The sequence below is a fragment of the Mus pahari genome, chromosome 22, assembly GCF_900095145.1.
Source record: "Mus pahari chromosome 22, PAHARI_EIJ_v1.1, whole genome shotgun sequence".
NCBI classification, from domain to species: Eukaryota; Metazoa; Chordata; class Mammalia; order Rodentia; family Muridae; genus Mus; species Mus pahari.
Window position 1 is genome coordinate 39,472,182 of NC_034611.1, and position 20,508 is coordinate 39,492,689.

Here is a 20,508-nt window from a genome sequence, read left to right on the forward strand (position 1 = left end):
CTTCCTCGTTCTTTTGAATGCACTCAGGTTGCTGGTGGAGAGCTGCCGTTAATCGCCCTACTCCGCTGAGACCCAGTGCACAGCACCAAACAGTGAGGCAGTGAGACCCATGCAACAGTGGCAGGTCTGGGCTAGGGTGCAGGGGTTTGAATGGGACGTCCCCCACAGGCTCACGTGCTTGAATGCCTGGGCCTCACTTGGGGGAAGTGTTTGGCAACAGGTGTGACCTTGTCAGACCTGGGTTTTGAGGTTCCCAAAACCTTGAACTGATCCTGCCACGGCCGGCCCATCACAGATTCTACCCCTCTGCAGCCACGAGCTCAACTGAGTTTTATAAGGTTTCCTTGGTCGTGGTGTGGTATCGCAGCACCGGAGGACTGAGACAAGGCGGTGACCACCTGCTTTTTGACCAGGTTTGATGCCTGCTCCAGAATCCCATCTGGTACCACGAACGCAGTCAGAAACGCATGGCTGGGGAGGTCATAGGCCCCAGGCACGGAAGCTCCAGCTGTTGTTTTGCATTGACAAGATGCGCCTCTCAAACTGTCTTCCAAATGATGGTGTTTGTGCTTACAGACCAGTGCTGGTGTCTGCTTTGGTTAAGACGCTTCTTCTTGTTGTGGTCATTGGTGACGGCAGGTTCTCATAACTGGTCAAAGTACTTTGTAAATGTAATTTAATTTTTTTTTTTTAAACTGTCGGGTTAGCTCTGTATAGCCCTGGCTGTCCCAGAAGTTGCTTGTAGACCAGGCTGCCATTGAAGTCACTGAGATCTTCCTGCCTTTGTCTCCTAAGTCTGGAACTAACTGACGCACCACCACCTTTCAACTTTTTAATATTTAACATTATATAACTTCACACATTAGGTAAAATTACTACTAATTACAATTTAAGCCATAAGAAGACATCAGAGACAGGACGGCCTCCTTTACAAACTTTTCTCCCAGTTCACTTGATGATTTAAGGGATGTGCAGAGCGTGTCCAGCCCCAGCACCACGACCGTGGGTGACTGGCTCTGCTCTCAACGACTCAACCTTGACGCCGTCGGCTTTCATTACATTGGACTATTTTTCTTCCTGTTCGCCCTCCAAGTGTGGTACTTGGAGAGCATCCTTCCTGTGCGCCTTGTGGTCAGGAGGAGAATGGTAACACTTAGAAGCTGTTGCCTGGAGATGATCTAGGCGGGGCATCAGGAGGGATCTCCAGGCAGACTCATGCTCAATGCCCAAACACGTCGGATGGGATCGGATCCAGGGCTCAGCGCTTTAGAATTCCACTAAAGTTTCTAAGACATCTTATTTCCCTATCAGATTAGTCATGGGTTTTCTCAAGATGGCTATAAAAAAAAGATTGTTCTCAACAAAAAACGTGAGTTCAGAACTGACTCAAGTCAGGCGCCTGACATGAGAGGCCTTTTAATCATCCCACAAGTGACAGGCATTCTGCCAAGCGTTTCTGGATCAACCGGAGCGACCTTTTTTAGAAGAAACTTGCATTCTGTGTAAAGTGGGAGCAAACATGCTCTAAGCACGCAGGTCTTGTCGAATGAGCCCACGAAGGCCTCGACTCAGGACAACGTGTCACCGTATTCCAGGAGCTGCTCAGGAAATAAAGAGCTGGTGCGGCTTTGGGCTAGCGGGGCACCATGCTCACCTCTGGAGGGCGTCTGCTTCCTTTGAGACAACTTTCCTGTGCAAGGCTCCAACCTGAGAGAAGCAGCTAAACCTAACTCTCAGGTCATTCTTAGCAGAACATGGCCAGATGGGACTCCAGGAGAGCTGACAGTTGGGTAGCACCGTGGGGAGAAGCTGCCCTAAGCCGGCCAGTCCTTCGGTTTCACCCGTGACCAAGCATCCATGTCCCAGTCTAGCTGTGTCGCTGCCACCGCTGAGAGCCTGGCTCTTTGCTGTCCCTGTGTATTACCACTCTGCTCTACATGGCAGGATAAACAGCGCTGTTCACGATGGCTAAACTAGCCCCAGAGGCCTCCTCCAATCTTAGAAGCTAGCCCTCCGTTGTTACCAAGATGAGAAAGAAAGGCTCTGAGAAAGACAAAATTCAGGGGTGGGGTGGGGGTGGGGGACTGCCTGCAGCCACATGTGGAACTACTTACTGTCCAGGACAACACAGCTAAACCCAGACCCTCAGTACATTCAGTTACCTGAGAATCAGTTCTTGGCTTCTACAAAATTAAACCTACCAATATACTATAGTATATATTATTATTGCTTTAAATATACTACTGGCTACATGCCCTCTTCAAAACATAATACAAAGGCTTCACTTGACCTCCAGATGGACCCACACAGCAACGCTGACCTAACCCTGCTTGAAGAGGATCTGTATCAACTAGGAAACTGAAAATGAAGAAAACGTACTTTCTCAATATCCCCTCAATGTTTATTGATCCCTAACTAGTTCTCGTTATATTGATAAGCCGCACCTAGGACGGCTAGCTAATTCAAATTGTAAAGCCTCGTTCCCTTTACAGCAAGCTGCCACCAGCTTCTGATGCCAGTTAACCTTAGCACTGGTGTCTCCAAATGGAGCTGGGGTCTCTGTGAGGCTGGGGCTCCATCACTATGCAAGCGCAGAGAACTGCGTAGAGGCCAGTCCCCAAGTCATCCAGGATCTATTTGCTGAATGACTGAGAAGGAAGAAACACTGCCAGGATCCAGAAGGCGCAGCAACACTGCAGTTGGCACTCTGACCTGGAACATACCGACAACAGTCTGGACTGCCCGCTTTCGACTTCCCCGAAGTATCAGGGTTTCTCATCGCAGAACGTCACGCAACCTGAGGCCTAAATCTTTGTCCTGAAATACTTCGATTTCTGTCTCCTATACAGTGAGAAACACTGGGGGTTCCAAAGCCAAGCTCATGAAAGCAGCCCTGGTCATGCAGGGACGGAGCACACCCCATTTGGGAGGAAGCCCCCAGGGGCCCAAGCAAGCATGCTGCGAGCAAGCCCTACACCAGATAGGCGCGCAAAGCACGGGGCTGACCTCTTCTCTCTCAGATCTTCTAGGGTCCTTCCTAGCCTTTCTTCTCTGCTTTCTCTGATTTTTGTCTTCCTTCACGCTTTTTACCTTGGCCACAGGATCCTGGACTATTTCTGGGGTAGGAGTCATGTGCTTACTCATTGACCAATCAGAGATGGCGTTTGAGCTCCACTGAGCGTTGATAGGATTAGCGGGAAACAAGACAGAATTTGCTCCCGGAGCTGCAGATTCTAAAGAACTGGTTTCCACGGGTTGAAACTCATAATAATCCCACTCCAGGCCATTGAAGGTCATTCTTCCTCTAATTCTCAGTTATTATCATGCCATAAAGATCAGTATCTGCAGAATATGAAGTTAGAAGTAAATCTTTATAAACTCAACATTGTGTGCTTCTATCCACCTCCCAGATAGGGAACTTCTAAAGTGACACGCCCCTCCATAGTTAGGTCCCGTTCTTCTTTAATGATAATAAAGCAGTTTATTTGCATTCTTGTAGCTATTTCAAAACCGATTGTCAACAGGCATGGTAAGTACACAGGAATCGGGTGTCACATCACTCCCGCCTCCAGGTATCACACTGTCGTTACATTGTTCAGTGTTTTATATCATATGGAGAAGCAAGGCATGCATTGTACAGAGCAGGAGAGGCTGAAATAAGAGCAGTGTGTTATCTAAACACAGGACTGGCTTTCCTTGTGCCCTGGCTCATCTGGGCTGTGCTGTGAGAATTCATGCCTGCTGTTTCCTTTCCAATCCAGAAACATCAACCCAGTGTCTGCCCCATGAGGCCACAGCAAGCCTCAGACTCAGGACCTGAGAACCGATATTTGGCTGGGATAGGCTGGCATGCCCGGCATTGTGCCCTCGACACAGCAGCAAGCAAGAACTTTAACTATCAAAGAGAAGCCTAGATTATTCCAACATGCTTGTACCAGCTACTCAAGGCCCCACCTTTCCTCTGATGATTTATTTATACCCACTCCCTGTATTTTCCATCTGTCCTCTAAGGAGACGATATGGGTCAGGAATGCTATATTGGCTATAGTGTAGAAAAATCAAGTGTCATCACCCAAGATGAAAATCAAAAGCTTAAAGCTAAATCAGCATTTACCAGAATAACACCCTTAGTGACCTAGTAGGCTTCAGATATAACCAGAGATTTGTGTGATATACTGATAAATCCTCTGCCCACGCATAAAAACAGTCCACACACCTGCTTGCCTGCTTGCTCGCCTTCCCATAGATAGATAGGATCTCGGATATCCAAGGCTAGCCTCAAACCTGCTATGTAGCCAAATCATTTGTGAATGTGTTTGTCAGATTTTAGGATACTGAACAGAGTAGCAAGAGATATTATAGCTAGTGTTGCTAAAAGTGAATCTAGAAGAAGTTCAGACTCTGAAAGATGCTGTTTTGCTCACAGAACTTTTGTTTGTTTGTTTTTGTTTATTTGTTTGCTTTTTGTTTTTCGAGACAGGGTTTCTCTGTGTAGCCCTGTGTAGACCAGGCTGGCCTCGAACTCAGAAATTCACCTGCCTCTGCCTCCCAAGTGCTGGGTTCACAGAACTTTTATTTATCAGAATTCTACTGTGGTGAGCGGGCTCAGTGGTTAAGAGTGCTGTCTGCCCCATCGAAGGGTGTGAGTTTGATTCCCAGCACCCACAGCTCTCCCATTGCAGTTCACAACCATATATTATTTGCAAATAACTCCAGTTTCAGGGACTCCAATGTCCTCTTCACCAGGCATGCTGGGGTGCACAGATACACATGTAGGCAAAACACCCAGAATAAAATAATATAATAAAGAAAAGGAGTTGAACCACTTGCTGAAAATAGTTCCCAATCACATTGCCATAAGGTTTTCTCCAAATAACTCACTGGGGGACAATTTACACGGCCACTCCTCAGAGACTCCACCTTCTCCAAAGACACAAGAGAACAGGGCTCTGTGCTGTGCGGTCCCTCTTATCCAGTGCTCATAGATGCAGATGTTGAATGCTCCAGGGTGAGTCCTGTCCATATCCCCGAGCTGATGGAGTCACTTCTCAGTAATAGGACAGAACTCTTCCTAGAGGCCTCGTTCTGTATTCTAAATCCCTACTCCCCTTTTAGTTGGAACAGAACTCCCAACTAAAGGAAACTATAAGAGAAATTAAGATTAAAAGGGAGCTGAGGGAGGGAAATGGGTTTAAGCTTCACCTTTGCTTCAGAAGTAAATGTGCTCGAACTTTCCTACTGCAGGAGTGTGTCCTTTGTTCTAAGGCAGGTCACAGATAAATGGTCTTAGAGACTTCGCTCAAATGCTAATGGGGTGATAGGGACCCAGAGTGGAAGAGCCTGCAGCAAACTAGAATGGTTCGCCCAGCAGGTATTCCCAAGAATGCTTCTCCCAGCATAGGGACCACACTAGAGCCAAAACCCCTCTGGCATTCTTCCACCCTCCCTCCTCACACTGCCAGCCTCTGCACTGCACGGAGGGATGCTGCTGCAGGCAAGCTCTGTGCCAACCCTGCTCCAGAGGGAATGACGCCCACCACTTACGTCATCTTGCACATCGAGGTCACAGCCAGCCTTCAGCAAAATCTGCACCACAGAAAGATGTCCCTTATTGGCAGCGAGGTGCAAGGGGGTCCGGCCATGCTGTTAATGTAAGAGAAACGATTGGTTTTAGAACAAGATAACCCCAAGCAGGCAGGACACTAGAGCAAAGATGACACACCAGCTTTTAGGAACACCCCCTAACCCGAGTTGTTCTTCGGCTCTGGCTGGGGATTCTCAACCAATTTATCCAGAATTGAAGTTGCCTTGGTTAACTTTGGCCAGGGCTACATAGTGAAACCCTGTCTCAAAACAATAACAGCAGCAGCAGCAACAACAACAACAACATATGTTTTTTAAAAAAGCAAAGATTTCCTTTAGTGCATAATTTTTGCATCTTTTTTAAAAAGATTTATTTATTTATTTATTTATTTTATGTATGTGGGCACACTGTCGTTCTCTTCAGACACACCAGAAGAGGGCATCGGATCCCATTACAGATGGTTTTGAGCTATCATGTGGTTGCTGGGAATTGAACTCGGGACCTCTGGAAGAGCATGAGCCATCTCTCCAGCCCACATCTATATTTTTAAGCACCAAGTAAGCGGTGAAATGTGGGGTTTTTTGCCCTCCTGTTTTGGTGCTAATAGCACAAGGGGGTAGGTAAAGGGCTGTGACCAAGAATCTGAAAGGAGCCTGGGTGGAAGACAAATTCATCAACTCTTGAAGATCTAGTCAATAACTCCAGCAACTTAAAAGCCAAATGAAAAAGGCTCTGCCTCCTCTTAAAAACAGATTTTAAAATTATAAAATCAACCATTTAAAAACATAGCATATTAAGATCCACATACCTGCCAGGCATGGTGGCACACGCCTTTAATCCCAGCACTTGAGAGGCAGAGGCAGGTGGATTTCTGAGTTCAAGGCCAGCCTGGTGTACACAGAGAAACCGTGTCTCGAAACAAACAAACAAACAAACAAACACCACAAAAATTCAGAGACTCCATTGCTGTTCCTGTGACTGCCTTTCAGACCTCTTTGTGGCCACTAAGAACTAACCTTTCTTTTGAATTTGGTATTTATCTTTCCTCTGCCTTTCATTACACTGCCATTTCCTGTTTACTGCCAGAGGCAACGTACAGATTATTGTTTCAAACCTATGTCAGGCATGTAAAGCAACAGAGTATCCATCGGCTTTCCTTGTAATTGTGTTTGTTGTTGGGTTTTGGTTCAACGTTATTATGGTGATGATGTACATTGTTCCCGTTTCCCACTTGGCATCCAGCCATCCCCTGTGGACTGCTGTGAGAGCTGAAGTTATGTTTTAAGTTGAAATAACTGCGTAAGAGACCTGTAAACAAAAATGCCTCTAACCTATAAGCTCCACTTGCCCAAGGACGGCTAACTTCCGATAATGCTGGGGATGTTGTTTATGGGATAATAAACCATGGGTTTTCACTTCTGTAAGCAAGGTTGGCTGCCCCAAGTGCACAGGATATGGTTGATCACACGATTAAAGGTGAGACTGTAGCCTTGTGGGTTTTGCCTTTATAAACCTAAAGTGATTTGGTGCCACACTCTGGGAGTCCTGTGTATGGACCTGGTCAGTGTCTCTCATCCTGGTCAGGATTTAATATTTAGCTCAAATCTTAGAGTAGTGGTCTTATTCTCGCCCAGTAGGATTAACTCTACACTGGGATGGGATTCTCAGCCCTGTGGCTGGGTCACAGGGAGAATCAGTCCCTTCTCTATAACTGCATTAACTTTGTGGGATCCCATGGTGCATGGTACCCCAAAGCAAACGTCTGCTGAGTGTGCATTAGCTTCTGTCCAGGGAACTCACTCTGTCAAACTCCTGACTCTCCAGGCTCTGTCGGGAGACATCCTGTTTTCCCCTCAGCATTTACTGTGAGGGGAAGTTTAAGTGACTATGGATGGCATTTGAGGGAAAGGGACTAACGGGGGCTTTGTATCCAGCCTTTCTCACTGAGAACCCACTGCCATTATTGATATTCTAGTGGGATAAGCATGTTTATGATCTCGATAAAGCACCAGTTAGCCATGATAACTAACCGTGGAGAAAAACCACAGACAAAAAAAGGATTTTAATTCCTAGCCATGAGATCCAATCAAAACAGTAGAATGAGTCTGGGAAAGAAAGAGGCCAGAGCTTGTTTTAAAATTAGAATTCTTAATTAAGGGACAAAGTTACTCCCAAGAATTAGGCTACAAAAAAAAAAAAACCTTCACAAAAAAGGCAAGGTCATAAATGAGACAAAGGATTGACCTTTCTCTCCTTGCAAAGTGCTACTTCACCTTGATCCTTTCTACAAGGTACAGTGCCCAGATGGAAGAAAGTGACTGGGTTTTACTCACTGGGTTCAGGCTCAGGCTCCAACTGTCATTGTATGTCCTTGTCCATGACCTCATAGCTCCATGCTGACTAAGGGACCTTCACAAAGTTTTCTAAGGCATTCTGAATCTCAGCATAGCTCACAGGGCTGAGGGGATGTGTGTAAGGAAAGAGACACTGTAGCCAACTACAACAAGTGCCTTAAACAAGAGGGCAGAGAAGAGGCATGGGGGGACTGCCTGGAAAGAAGCCAGACCCAGAGACACAGCCCAAGGAGCCCTGAGGACATCCCTGCCAGCACTTACCTATTCCTGAAGAGCACAGAGGATAAAAGGTTTGTCTAAGCAAGCACAGCCAGAAGGCAGAAGGAGGAGACGATGTGGTAATTCCTCTGTGGAGCCTAATTGTCTGCATGAGTGTCCGGTCCTAAGGCTCCTGTGCTAGTGACCATCCTCAGTGGGATGGTCCCTGGGCAGGTGAGTCTCACAACGGGGATAAATGTCTTGTAGATAGGGCAGGGGATGATCCAGTGCCACACGGGTGCTGACCCCCCTGATTTGGACTTCACAGTATCCAGAACTATGAGAAGCCATGGTCTGCTGCGCGGGCAGCCAGCCTACAGCATCTTCTCTCAGACACTGGAATGGACTAAGATAGGTTCACACCAGATCACACGCGTGAATGCACCCAGAAATGCAATGTCCCCGAACTGCAGACATGCCCTAACCCAAGGTCATCGGAGTTTTCTTGTTGAGAAATAAAAGGCTAGGGCTGTTGGAGCCAGAGAGGTCTCAGTCAGATCCAGCAATGACCTAAGCCTGCTTTCTCGTCTGTCAGACAGGAGTGGACTCCACACCTACACACACGTGACATAAGAATGAAGTACAGTCCTCCATCTAGCGTGGGGTTCCCTACTGTTGCTGTCAGCCCCCAAGCTAAGGAAGTTCCCAACTGCTGTGCCTCTTGGACAGACACCCCAACACCTTTACCACAGCAAAGCATGGTGAACAGACTCTCATTTCCACGGCTCCCACTCATCAGTCCCTCCTCCCATGTCTGCTTCCATTCTGAAATCTGCTCTGAAGTTCCCACTTTGTGCCTCTGCTTCCAAAGCCTTCCTCTCTGGAGCATCCTTCTCCAAACCCCTCCTCCTCTGTTTCCCCGGCCACCTCCACATTCATGGCCTTGGGCACTCTGTTAGAAAACCACAGACTATCCTGAGTCCAGCGGGGGGGGGGGAGGATCTCCTGAAAGAACTGTGCCCCCCATGGGTGATAAATCAGGTTGACACTGGGTGGTGGTGGGAAGGTCACATGTAAGTGGCCCAGGACTCCTGGAGCACAGGGACACTGAAGCAAGTTCCATGATACTGGTGTCTTAGTTAGGGTCTTATTGCTGTGAAGAGACACCGTGACCACAGCAACTCTTATAAAGGCAAACGTTTAACTGGGGCTGGCTTACAGGTTCAGACATTTAGTCCATTATCATCAGGGCAGGAAGCGTGTTAGCACGAAGGCAGACATAGTTCTTGAGAACATTCTGATTAGCAAGCAGTAGGGAGTAACTGTGAGCCAAGAGACCCGGTTGGACCTACTGAGACCTCATACTTCCTCCAACAAGGCCACACCTCCTAGTAGTTCCACTCTTTATGCGTCCATTGGGGCCATTTTGATTCAAACCGACACAGCTAGATTGACTTTAGGAGATTCAAGGATGGCTCTGTCCTCAGGGGACATGTGGTTCCCCCGAGGCACTAGAGTAGATGCAAGCACACAGGGGGGCTTCTCTAAGAAAGCTCTGGGTGCTTACTTAACTCCTTTGCTGGCCTCTGGGAGGGCTCAGCAAAAGTGAAGGAAGCTGTCAGGACTGGGGGAGGAATCTAAGCAGGAGAAAAGACTGTGTAGTAAGAATGCTATGAAGACGTGTTGATACATTTGTATCCTAGATTTTTAATGTAGTTATCCTCAGACAAGCCTAACTCAGCCTAGACCATCTTATCCACAAGAGTACAACTAAGACAAGAGCAAAGACAGCTGCAGTGGATGCCTGCTACACTGAAGATATTTTGTTAAGAGCCTCACACTGTTAGCTCATTCGGTCCTCCAACTCTGTAAGGCAGACGCTATCAAACCCATTTTACAGATGAGGAAGCAAAGGCATAAAGAGACTCTCACTTGTTCTAGAAACAGAAACTCAGCCCTTGAAGCCCTCTGACCCTACCCCCATGTTCTGATTTATCCATACACTGCCCATGTGTGTGTGTGTGTGAATGTGTGTGCGCACGCACGCGAGTATGCACTTTCTATTGGTGTTATAAACACCATGATCAAAACTAACATTAAGATCTTATCTTACATTTCCATGTCTAAATCCATCATTAAGGAAAGACAAGGCAGGAACATGAGGGCGGGAGCTGAAGCAGAGACCATGGAAGAATACTGCTTATTGGCTTGTTCCTAATGGCTTGCTCAGCCTGCTGTCTTACACATCCTAAGAACACCTCCCTAGAGGTGGCACCACTTTACACATCAATCATTAATCCAAACAATGTCCCACAAACTTGCCTATCGACCAATCTGATACAGCCAGTTGCTGACCCAAGCTTGTGTCAAGTTGTCCAAAAACAAAATAGCACAGGGGGTTCGGCAGCGGAGAAGGGAGCTCTGTGTCTGGCTTTTGGTGGGGGGGTGCTCTTGGGTTCTTGAATGCTGTGCCCAGACAGTGAGTGACCCCTTGGAGCTCTTAGATAGACATCACCTGGCTTCCTTGGCTCTGAAAGCCCAGAGAGAGAGATTTTCTCTTTCTCCATACTATTAACCCCTTCTGGGGAGCTTAGCTGTGATGTCTGACCAGCTCCTTCCTGCAAGGGTTTCCAATCAGCAATAGGACCCATCTACCACTTCTCAGACGACCTCCTTGGGTGATTGGTCTGTGATAGGTGGGAACATGGGAGGAGAAGAGGGGCTGGGATAAATTTTCAAGGAGTGTCCCTGTGGCTAGACCTGCCAGCCTGGCCTGCCCGGGCAAGAGGGATCCTGCCCGGGCAAGAGGGATTCCTCTGGCTGCCCTTTCTTGGGTGCCCACCTAATTGTCAACAGTGCATAACACTGAATCAGTACATTTCTTCTGTATGCTTTGGTGGGTATATCCACAAGCTACATAAAACCATGCAGCCCCTTGTAGCAATGGTACATCTAATGACACAGCAGCCCTTCCTCTCCCCTGGGCTCCAGCATCTCCTGGAGGACTAGCTGCAACACAGACAGCTGGGTGTCTTGCTGGAGTTCCTGATTTGGCATCTGGGTAGATTGTAATAATCTGCACTTCTAATAACCCTAAGGTGGATGCTAAGAGTGAGGACCACCAGAGTGAGAGCTACTCACTTAACCCGCTACTTCTGAGCCCTATCACACTTTAGATGTACCTATAATCCTTTTGTTTGTTTGCTTTTGTTTATTTTTCCAGACAGGGTTTCTCTGTGTAGTCTTGGCTGTCCTGGAGCTCACTCTGTAGACCAGGCTGGCCTCGAACTCAGAAATCCACCTGCCTCTGCCTCCCAAGTGCTGAGGGTAAAGGCTTGCCTGGCTGGGGGTAAAGGCGTGCACCACCACTGCTCAGCCCCTGTAATCTTTCACAAAGATGCATTTACTTTTATTTTCATGTGTATGAGAGTTTGCCTGCATGTATGTGGTGCCTGGAGCCTGTGGCGTCCAGAAGGTGCTCTATCTCCTGGAACTGGAGTTACTGGTGGTTATGAATGATGTAATCTAAACCTTAGCCCTCTGCAAGAGCATCAAGTACTTTTAACCACTGAGTCATCTCCCGGACCCCACATTATTATTATACCTATAATCTTTTAATAAACCCGAAACATAGCCACTAAAGGGTTAAAATCTATCAACGTTATGTGGGGATTCTGAGAAGGTACTTCTAGATTTTCTGGTGATTCTAGTGTGCAGGTGGAGTGGTAACCTGTCTGACCCCTCTGAAGCTACTTATTGGTTCCCAGATGTAGCCTCAGGATGGGTCACCCCAGGCCAGGAGAGTGAGAGGAGGTGTACCCCTCCCTCATTTCTCCTTCATCCAGCCAAGGTGAGATAAGGGCTCAGGCTGCCTCACTTCAGGCAGCCAAAGAATAAACACGGCTCAGAGACACTGTCAAACAACAGCCACAGAAAAGCAGCCCCATTGTCAACGATTCTGGGACACTGGCTTGGAATGGCATGTGTGATGGGCATCTACAGCACAGATGCACTGGAACACCAGAGTGTCACTTTTTTGTGTGTGAATATTTTATTGTGGTAAATTATAGACAACATATACATTTATTGTCTTACCTAGCTTTAAGTGTATGATTCAGAGGCAGCAGGTAACCCATAAATATACCCACTGGTGATTACAAAGGGAGCAAAGTGTCCCCAAGTGTTCAGACACAGACACTGAGAACTCCTTGAGAAGGTCCAGGCCCCTCGAGTGACTCAGGGTCACTTGAGAACCACAACTATAGAAAAAGGTCAAAGAAGATTCCATCGTCCCCAAAGCCTCCCAAAGTCTGGATGTGTGGGTCACACATGACTCGGGTCACTCATCCACGCAGGCTACAGCTCCTGCAGGTGTCCTTACTAATGGGCAGGCTTTCTAAGCCGCAGTGCAGCTTTGTGAGTGGCCTGGACACTCTACCAGCACACTTAAGAGAGTGAGGTGCGTGGGTGCTGACTGTCAACTCAGTCATTCCAGCAACACAGCTTCACTCAATGATATCCATCTGCCCAGAGCCACATAGAGACCTGGGGAGATTTAAAAACAACATATGGTCTACCATTTCCCAGAGCTTTGTCTACTTGGACAAGTGACATATTACATCGTAACCAGAACAGAGGTGACAAAAAGCAGAAAGACTGGAGAACTGTGTAATAACAGGACAAAATGTAATGGAACAGATGGCGACCCCTAACCAGGTACCAACAGCTATTAAAATAACAATAATACCAGTAACTTGGAGATGATTTGAAGCATATTTTTAGTAATCTATTATTTCTAATAATTAGATTTCATTAATGAAAAAATTCCTTTTGTGGTGACACAGTAACCTTCATACTTTGGCTTCCCTTAAAAATTCCCACCAGCAAAGTGATTAAAAATGGCTTATTTAATTGGCTGCTCAGGATTCCATTATCTCCTACAGGACACAGGACACAGGATGCTATGCTATGAGACATCATCGGCACGTGCTCTTCAAAGGGAGGTACTCGACCACTCTCGACCGGACTGATGCACCGTCGGACAACGCATGGTGACCCAGGACAGGATACACTATAATGGAGGATAAGGGCCATCGTCTTAGGGCAATGAGAGTCTCTGTTCTCTCAGCAACTGTCAATAGGAAGTTTTAATGTGTTGGCATAATGATCCCTGAAATTTTCCCTGCATTCCTGGAACAACCCTGCCTGTTTGTACGGACTTCCTCTCTCAGTGGAGCTGTACTCTAGTAAGATGAAGAACTTCAGAAGCGCTGAGAAAGAGTAAGAACTCCTTATGCTGGCCTGGGCACCGAGGCTCACATCTGTATAGGCCCAGAGCTTGGGAAGGTAGACCAGAAATACTGGGAGTCCCGTGGGAATTAGACCATCTATATATGGTCTGCTGCTTCTTGGGTCAACTTTTTTGTGTGTGAATATTTTATTGTGGTAAATTATAGACAACATATACATTTATTGTCTTACCTAGCTTTAAGTGTATGATTCAGAGGCAGCAAATGGATTTGTAGTGTTCCACCATCATGACTGCCATCCATGTGTAGACTGGGTTTCAGCCTCTATGCTTCTGTGTCCCCTTTCTCGCCCTACTGCGGTGGCTAGAATCTCCAGGATCCTGCAGGATGGGAGTGGTCTCAGAAGGAAAGCGTTTCATGTCTCACCTTGAAGCCCGACCTCAACGGAAGGGTCCATTTTATTGTGCTACTTTTTTCTCAAGATGTCCTTTACCCTACCAAGAAAACTCTTGATTTCTGAATTGCTGGATTGGGAATGAAATGCTGTCAAATGCTTTTTCTTTTTTTAATAAAGATTTCATTTATTTTTATTTTACATGTATGTATGTTTTGCCTGTATGCACACATATTATATATATATATATATATATATATATATATATATATATATATGATACATATCATATGCATGTCTGAATATTTCTGTGTACTCTATGTACCAATGTCCAAGGAGGCCAGAGGAAGACACTCTGGCCCTGGAGTTACAGACAGTTGTGAGTCACCATGTGATTGCTGGGAACTGAACCCGGGTCCCTCTGGAAGAATAAGTCCTCTTAAATGCTGGGCCATATTTCCAGTCTCTAAATGCATTTTTCTACATCTGCTGATATGATCATTAAGTCCTCTATCAGTGTCCTTTGGGAACTGGCTCCAGGACCTCCATGGGTATTAAATGCTGCAGATACTTAAATCCCATACTGAAGGGAAAAAAATTAAAAAAGGCATAGTATAGGCACAGGAGCGCCCCACCCTTCTAATATACTGCAGACTGCCTCTATCGAGACTATTTACAATACCAAGGAAAAACAATGCAGATGCTATGTAATGAGTTGCTGTGCTATTAATGGCACAAATAGAATGTCATGTTCAGTACATGTTACAAGTACATTTGTTGTTGTTGTTGTTGCTACTATTGTATTTTGAGACAGTGTCTAACTATGTAACACTGGCTGGTCCGGCACTTACTATGTAAACCAGGCTGGCCTCCAACTTACAGAGATCTGCCTGCTTCTGCCTAGTAAGGACTAGAATTAAAGACATGTGTCACCACAGCCAGCTTCAATTTCTTTTTCTCATTCCCTCTATCTTCTCCTAAACTTTTTACAAATAAATGAAGCTACTACAAGGCTTAAAGTCTCATCTAGAGATGAGGATAATTTATAGTTTCAAACAGTGTTTCCATCTTCAGTAGGCTGAATCCACAGATGTGGATCCTGAGAAGAAGGAGGGACAACTATACAGTTTAGTCTGTTATGAAGCAAGTGTCTGGGGCTCTCCCAGAATCCAGATGCTGACGCTCTTTAGCCCTTAGTGCAGTAGTGTCTGCAGACGGGGCCTTTGCGGGGTTAGTGACGTCAGATGAGGTCTTCGGGTAGAGTGCTGCATAATGGTATCAGCAGCCTTTGAAGAACGGAGACTTCCCACTCGGCTCTGAGCTTGTGAGGACAGACAGAAGGTGGCCATCTACAAGCCAGAAAGAGCCCTCACCAGGAACCAAATCCACAGTTACCTCAATCTTACCATCACCCTCAATGGTGAGAAACAACTCTTTTGTTGAACAGTATATACATGGCCTGACTAGAACCCCTGGGGATCTGTAGTATATCCTACTGACAGACTTGCAAGCTCGAGGTATAGGATCCTTTTTCCATATCGCTGTATTCAATCGAGACGGGGCTATTCACAAACCAGGCTTAACCACCACCCATTCAACCACATACCCTCAATCACTGACTTAGAACAACCTAAAGCAAGCCGGGCGTGGTGGCACACGCCTTTGATCTCAGCACTCAGAAGGCCGAGGCAGGATTTCTGAGTTCGAGGCCAGCCTGGTCTACAAAGTGAGTTCCAGGACAGCCAGGGCTACACAGAGAAACCCTGTCTCGAAAAACCAAAAACCAAACCAAAACAAACAAAACAAACGAAAAGAAAAACCCAGAGTTCTTTTTATCAGGTACCACCTTCCTTTAGCACCAGGCAAGACTNAAAAAAAAAAAAAAAAAAAACAAACCCTAAAGCATACAATGGCTAATTGGCCTGCTAAGGAAGGAATTCCAGCCTCTATACATGCTCCTCAATCTATTTTTCTGAGGTCACCACAGATATAAAGAAGGAAGACAGAACAAAGAAGGTCTCTGAGTACTCCTCAGCACCCACACCCACCCACCCCATCAGTTCTGGCCAGAGGCCCTCAGGGCAGCTCAGAGCTGGGGAGGCAGTGTTCCTCTTGGCATCTTTGTTGTCTAACACCTGCCAAGCACGAGTTGGCAGGCTGCTCCTTTGGGAATCTCACAGTGTGTTCAGAAAGGTACAAGTACGAGGGAGGGCTTTAAAATTGTGACGCTCAAACTGGGCCACAACATGGAACATAACGCGTGGAGTAGTTAGGACCCATCAGGCACACTGACGAGACGGCTCAGTTTAAAGAGGCTCGCCATGCAACTTAGCAACCCGAGTTGGCTCCTGGAAAGGTTGGAGAAGGGGACAGGACTGGTAGGGCCTGGAGAGATGGCTCAGCGGTTAAGAGCACTGACTACTCTTCCAGAGGTCCTGAGTTCAATTCCCAGCAAACACCTGGTGGCTCACAACCATCTGTAATGGGATCCAATGCCTTCTTCTGCTGTGTCTGAAGAAAGCAAAAGTGTACTCACATATACTAAAATAATAAGTCTTATTAAAAAAAAGGATGGAATCGGTAAAGTTATTTTCTGACCTTCACATACATGCTGTGACACCCATCACGGCCCACCCTCCACATCATACATTTGCCCACAAGAAATAAATAAAGCATTTAAAGACCCGTTGCCTGGGAGTTTAGGACTTAGGGACCTACACGGTTTGGGGGAACTGCATGGTACTTCTCAGGGCCACCGAACACTTAGATGTGTAGACGGAGGCTTTCTGGGCAGTCTTCTGAGGCAGTGAATACAAGCGGCACTGACTTAACATAGTGGAGGGAGATGCATGGCCTCCCACGGAACATTCATCCCTCGACCAGGTCTGTCCAGAGCTAGAATGCAAACAAGGTCACCTCCACTTAACTAAGCCACAAGGTCACAGAGCACCACTTAACTAAGCCCTACTACTACTGAGGGTACCCCGCCCAGAAAAGCCAAGGAGGGTCCATCTCTAGGTCCTGAGGCTTGTTCTTCTCAGTCATAGTACAGCTCCTCAAAGGCCCAGGCAGAGGGTTAAGCCAACGCCTTCATGTAAATTCTTACAGCATACCCCCAATCTGAGTGGTCCTCATCTAGTCCGAGAGGTCATCATCTCTCCTCCCTCTAGAAAGCATCTCCTGAAGGTGTCTACATACCTTTGCTAGAAGCACGAGTCCCCTTGATGTCTACATTATCAGGAGCCTCAGAAGAATAAGGTAGTGGTTATCATTCCATTATTGACCAGATTCTCTTCTGGGCTTTTTCCCATAGGCAAGCCACATAAGAATTCACAGCGCATACTGCACTACCATGACTGAACCGTCTATTTCCTATTAAGCTCCTTGTTTTGAATGAGGGCATTCAGCATGTCGATATTTCGTGCCATTTATTAAGCTCCAGGGACTGTGTAATCCATGCACACACAAGAGATGTTCCTAGAGCACAGTGTATTCTCCTCAATGCTTGGGAAATCCCTCAAGCCCGGGCCATATCCCAGAGTCTCTTGAATCATACCTGGGCATCATTATTTTTTTTTTAAGGCTGTCCAAATGTTCCTACCTGCAGCCAATCCTGAGAACCACTGGCACAAAGGAAACTCTGAGGACAATGAACTCCAGTGGGGACACGGTCGTCACACTGATTGTAACTATGTCAGCTGAGCCTTGTCCTCCTATGTAAGCACTGTGCCTGGATTACCTCACTTCACCAAAGGACTCCCGGCTACTTCACACACAGGGAGTGAAGGCTTGAGAAGGTTAGCAAGCTCACCAGCCATACAGAGAAGGTGGTTGTGATTCACTTTCTCCATGCTTAATAGAAATTGGGAATGACTTTCAGACAGGTAACAAGTTTAAGGAGACAGGACATAGAATGGTGGTCAGTAGGGGCTCCTAGAAGGGACAGAGGAGTTAGTCTCCAGCACAGACAGCATTTTATTATGGAGAGACGGGAACATTCTGGAGATAAGACTGTGAGGATAGACAATGGGTGGGTGGGTGGGCTACACAGCCCTGGACTGTGTTGGGATATAAGGTGAGAGCTGTAGTCAATGAGCCAGAGGTGGCACAGATGTCCAATCACAAGCCATGGTGTGACTGATACACTGTGAAGACCCTGTGGATACTGGCCAGGGTTACACCACTGGGCACATTTTCACTTTACTGATAACCTATATATTTGAAAAGTTTCCACTTACTGCTTGTACTAGTTGTAACTTCTCAATGATTTCAACATTAATACACTAAATAAAATCTTAACATGGTATTATAATTGTTGTTCAGAACTACCACCACAAATCCATTTTCCCCAGTGGCAACGCCTGTTGCAAAGCAGGTATCTGAGGTCAGGCGTAAATGAGCAGACAAGCACTTGCTGGCTGTGCACAAGACCATGGGGCTAATGTCCAGTGTCCCCAAGCACTAAACATCTTATTTAGCCTGGCATGCAAGTTTATAGCCTCAGTGCCCTGTAGTTTCCCAGGGAGTATACTGTTCCACAGAGCACAGGGGACCACACATGGTGACAGCCACCATAGACCCCAGCCCACGCCCCACGTGGTCTCAAGAAGCAGTTCTGCTTTCCAGATGTAAATAAAAGGCAAAGAAGGGGGAAAGAGACGTGGGACCAGCATCCATTTGTCTCTCAGCCTATTCCCCAGCTCTTCTAGTTCCCAGAGGAAACGCTATGGGCTCAGGCTGAACTGAAGAGAAACAGAGGTCAGAGGTCAGACTGTCTACTCTGGCTCCACAAGAACACTAGGAAGATAAGATGAGTTCAAATGTAGGAAGAGGAGGAGGCTTCAAAAAGAGAGTCCAGTGTTCTCTCACACAGTGATGGGGACACTGTGTTGGCACAGCACATTGAACAATTGGCTCTGGCTGTCAAAATCACAAGGGCATGCACATTCTGGTCCAGCAGTCCCACTTGGGGAAATTTACCCCGCATAGAAGCACATTATGCAGCATGACCTCAAACAAAGTTAGTGCAGCATCATTAACAAAAGCAGAAGATTAGCATAATCTATGCATCCACCAACACGGGATTAGATACCCCAATAACGGCTTGACCATGTATTATTGAATAAGCCACAGAGGGCACGTATGCCAGGCATGGTGGTGCACACCTTTAATCCCAGCACTCCAGAGAGAGAGAGAGACAGGAGGCTCTCTAGGACTTCCAGGCCAGCCAAGACTACACACTGAGAACTTGTTTGTCTTGAAAGAGACGAAACAATTTTAAAAAGTGGGTGGGGATGGGGAACTAGGGGTGGAAGAGCTGTCTCAGCAGTTAAGAGCACTGGCTGCTCTTCCAGAGGACCTGGGTTCAATTCCCAGCACGCACATGGCAGCTCACAACTGTCTGTAACTCCAGTTCCAGAAAATCTGGCACCCTTGTACAGACATACATGCAGGCAAAACATCAACACATATAAAAATAAATAAACAAATCTCTTTTTATAAAGGGAGGAGTGGGGAGAAGAGGGAATATATATATATATAATACCCTACAATTTGTGTAAAATGGAAAATGTATACAGTTTGCATGTCTGTGTGTGGAACGTCTGAGGAGGGGAATTATAAGAAACAGGGAACATTGGGAGGGAAGCTGATGAGAGACAGCGCAGGACAAAGACTAGCCAATGGTTGTGTAAATCACTACCTATTAAAGATGGAAATAATTCAGTTTTTTGGTGTGGGGGATGAGTGGTACTGGGGGTTGAATTTAGGGTCACATGCATGTCAATCTTCTCCAAATGAGTGACTATGCAGCCACTAATATAAATCTATAGTGGTCAGTTACTATAACAAACACTTCAGATAGTCAACTTAGAAAGAAAAATAGGTGAATTTTTACAGTTTTGAAGATTCCAGTCTACGGTTAGGAGGTCATTGGGCAGTAAAGGTCACCAGGGCCACAGAGCGTGACAGAGTGAAACCACTTGTCTGTGGCCAGTGAACAAAAGACAGGAAGGTGAGGAGTTAGGGCCCACGATCCCCTTGGGGCATGTCACCAATGACTTAAGACTTCCTAGCAGACCCCACTGTGAGGGCTAAAGTTATGTTTTAAGTTTTAATTACTGTGCTTAAGAGATCTATAAAACAAAATGTCTCTAACCTATAAACCCCACCTGTCCAAGGACAGATGACCTTCTGGGGTGCTGGGAGCTGTTGTTCATGTAAGATAACAAGCTATATGTTTTTTGGTTTTTTTTCGTTTTGTTTTGTTTTTTAATTAGATATTTTCTTTATTTACATTTCAAATGCTATCCCGAAAGTTGCCTATACTCTCACCCCGCCCTGCTCCCCTACCCACTCACTCCCACTTCTTGGCCCTGGCCTTCCCCTGTACTGGGACATATATAGTTTGCAAGACCAAGGGGCCTCTCTTCCCAATGATGGCCAAATAGGCCATCTTCTGCTACATATGCAGCTAGAGACATGGCTACATGTTTTTACTTCTGTAAACAAGATTAGTTGCCCCAACTGCACAGCATGTACTTGAGCACAAGCACACTCCCAGATGGCAGGAACACAGGCAGGCAGTATGTGTAGCCTGGTGAGTTTTGCCTTTTTTTTTTTTTTTTTTTTTTTATTTTTTTTTTTTTTTTTTTTAGGGTTTCGATGTAGAGTTTCTCTGTATAGCCCTGGGTGTCATGGTGATTTCATTTAAATTCTTACATTTATGTA

General features: G+C 46.3%; 1 protein-coding gene across 3 annotated transcripts in view; it reads right to left on the minus strand.

Moving 5' to 3' along the window:
* The window catches only part of Ankrd6 (ankyrin repeat domain 6), a 143,690-nt gene that overhangs the window by 27,864 nt on the left and 95,318 nt on the right, over positions 1–20,508 (minus strand). For all 3 annotated transcript variants that reach the window (XM_029533421.1, XM_021222247.2, XM_029533420.1), the window contains exon 3: positions 5,545–5,643. In XM_029533421.1, coding sequence (XP_029389281.1) covers positions 5,545–5,643 — 99 coding nt within the window. The remainder of the gene's footprint in view (positions 1–5,544; positions 5,644–20,508) is intronic.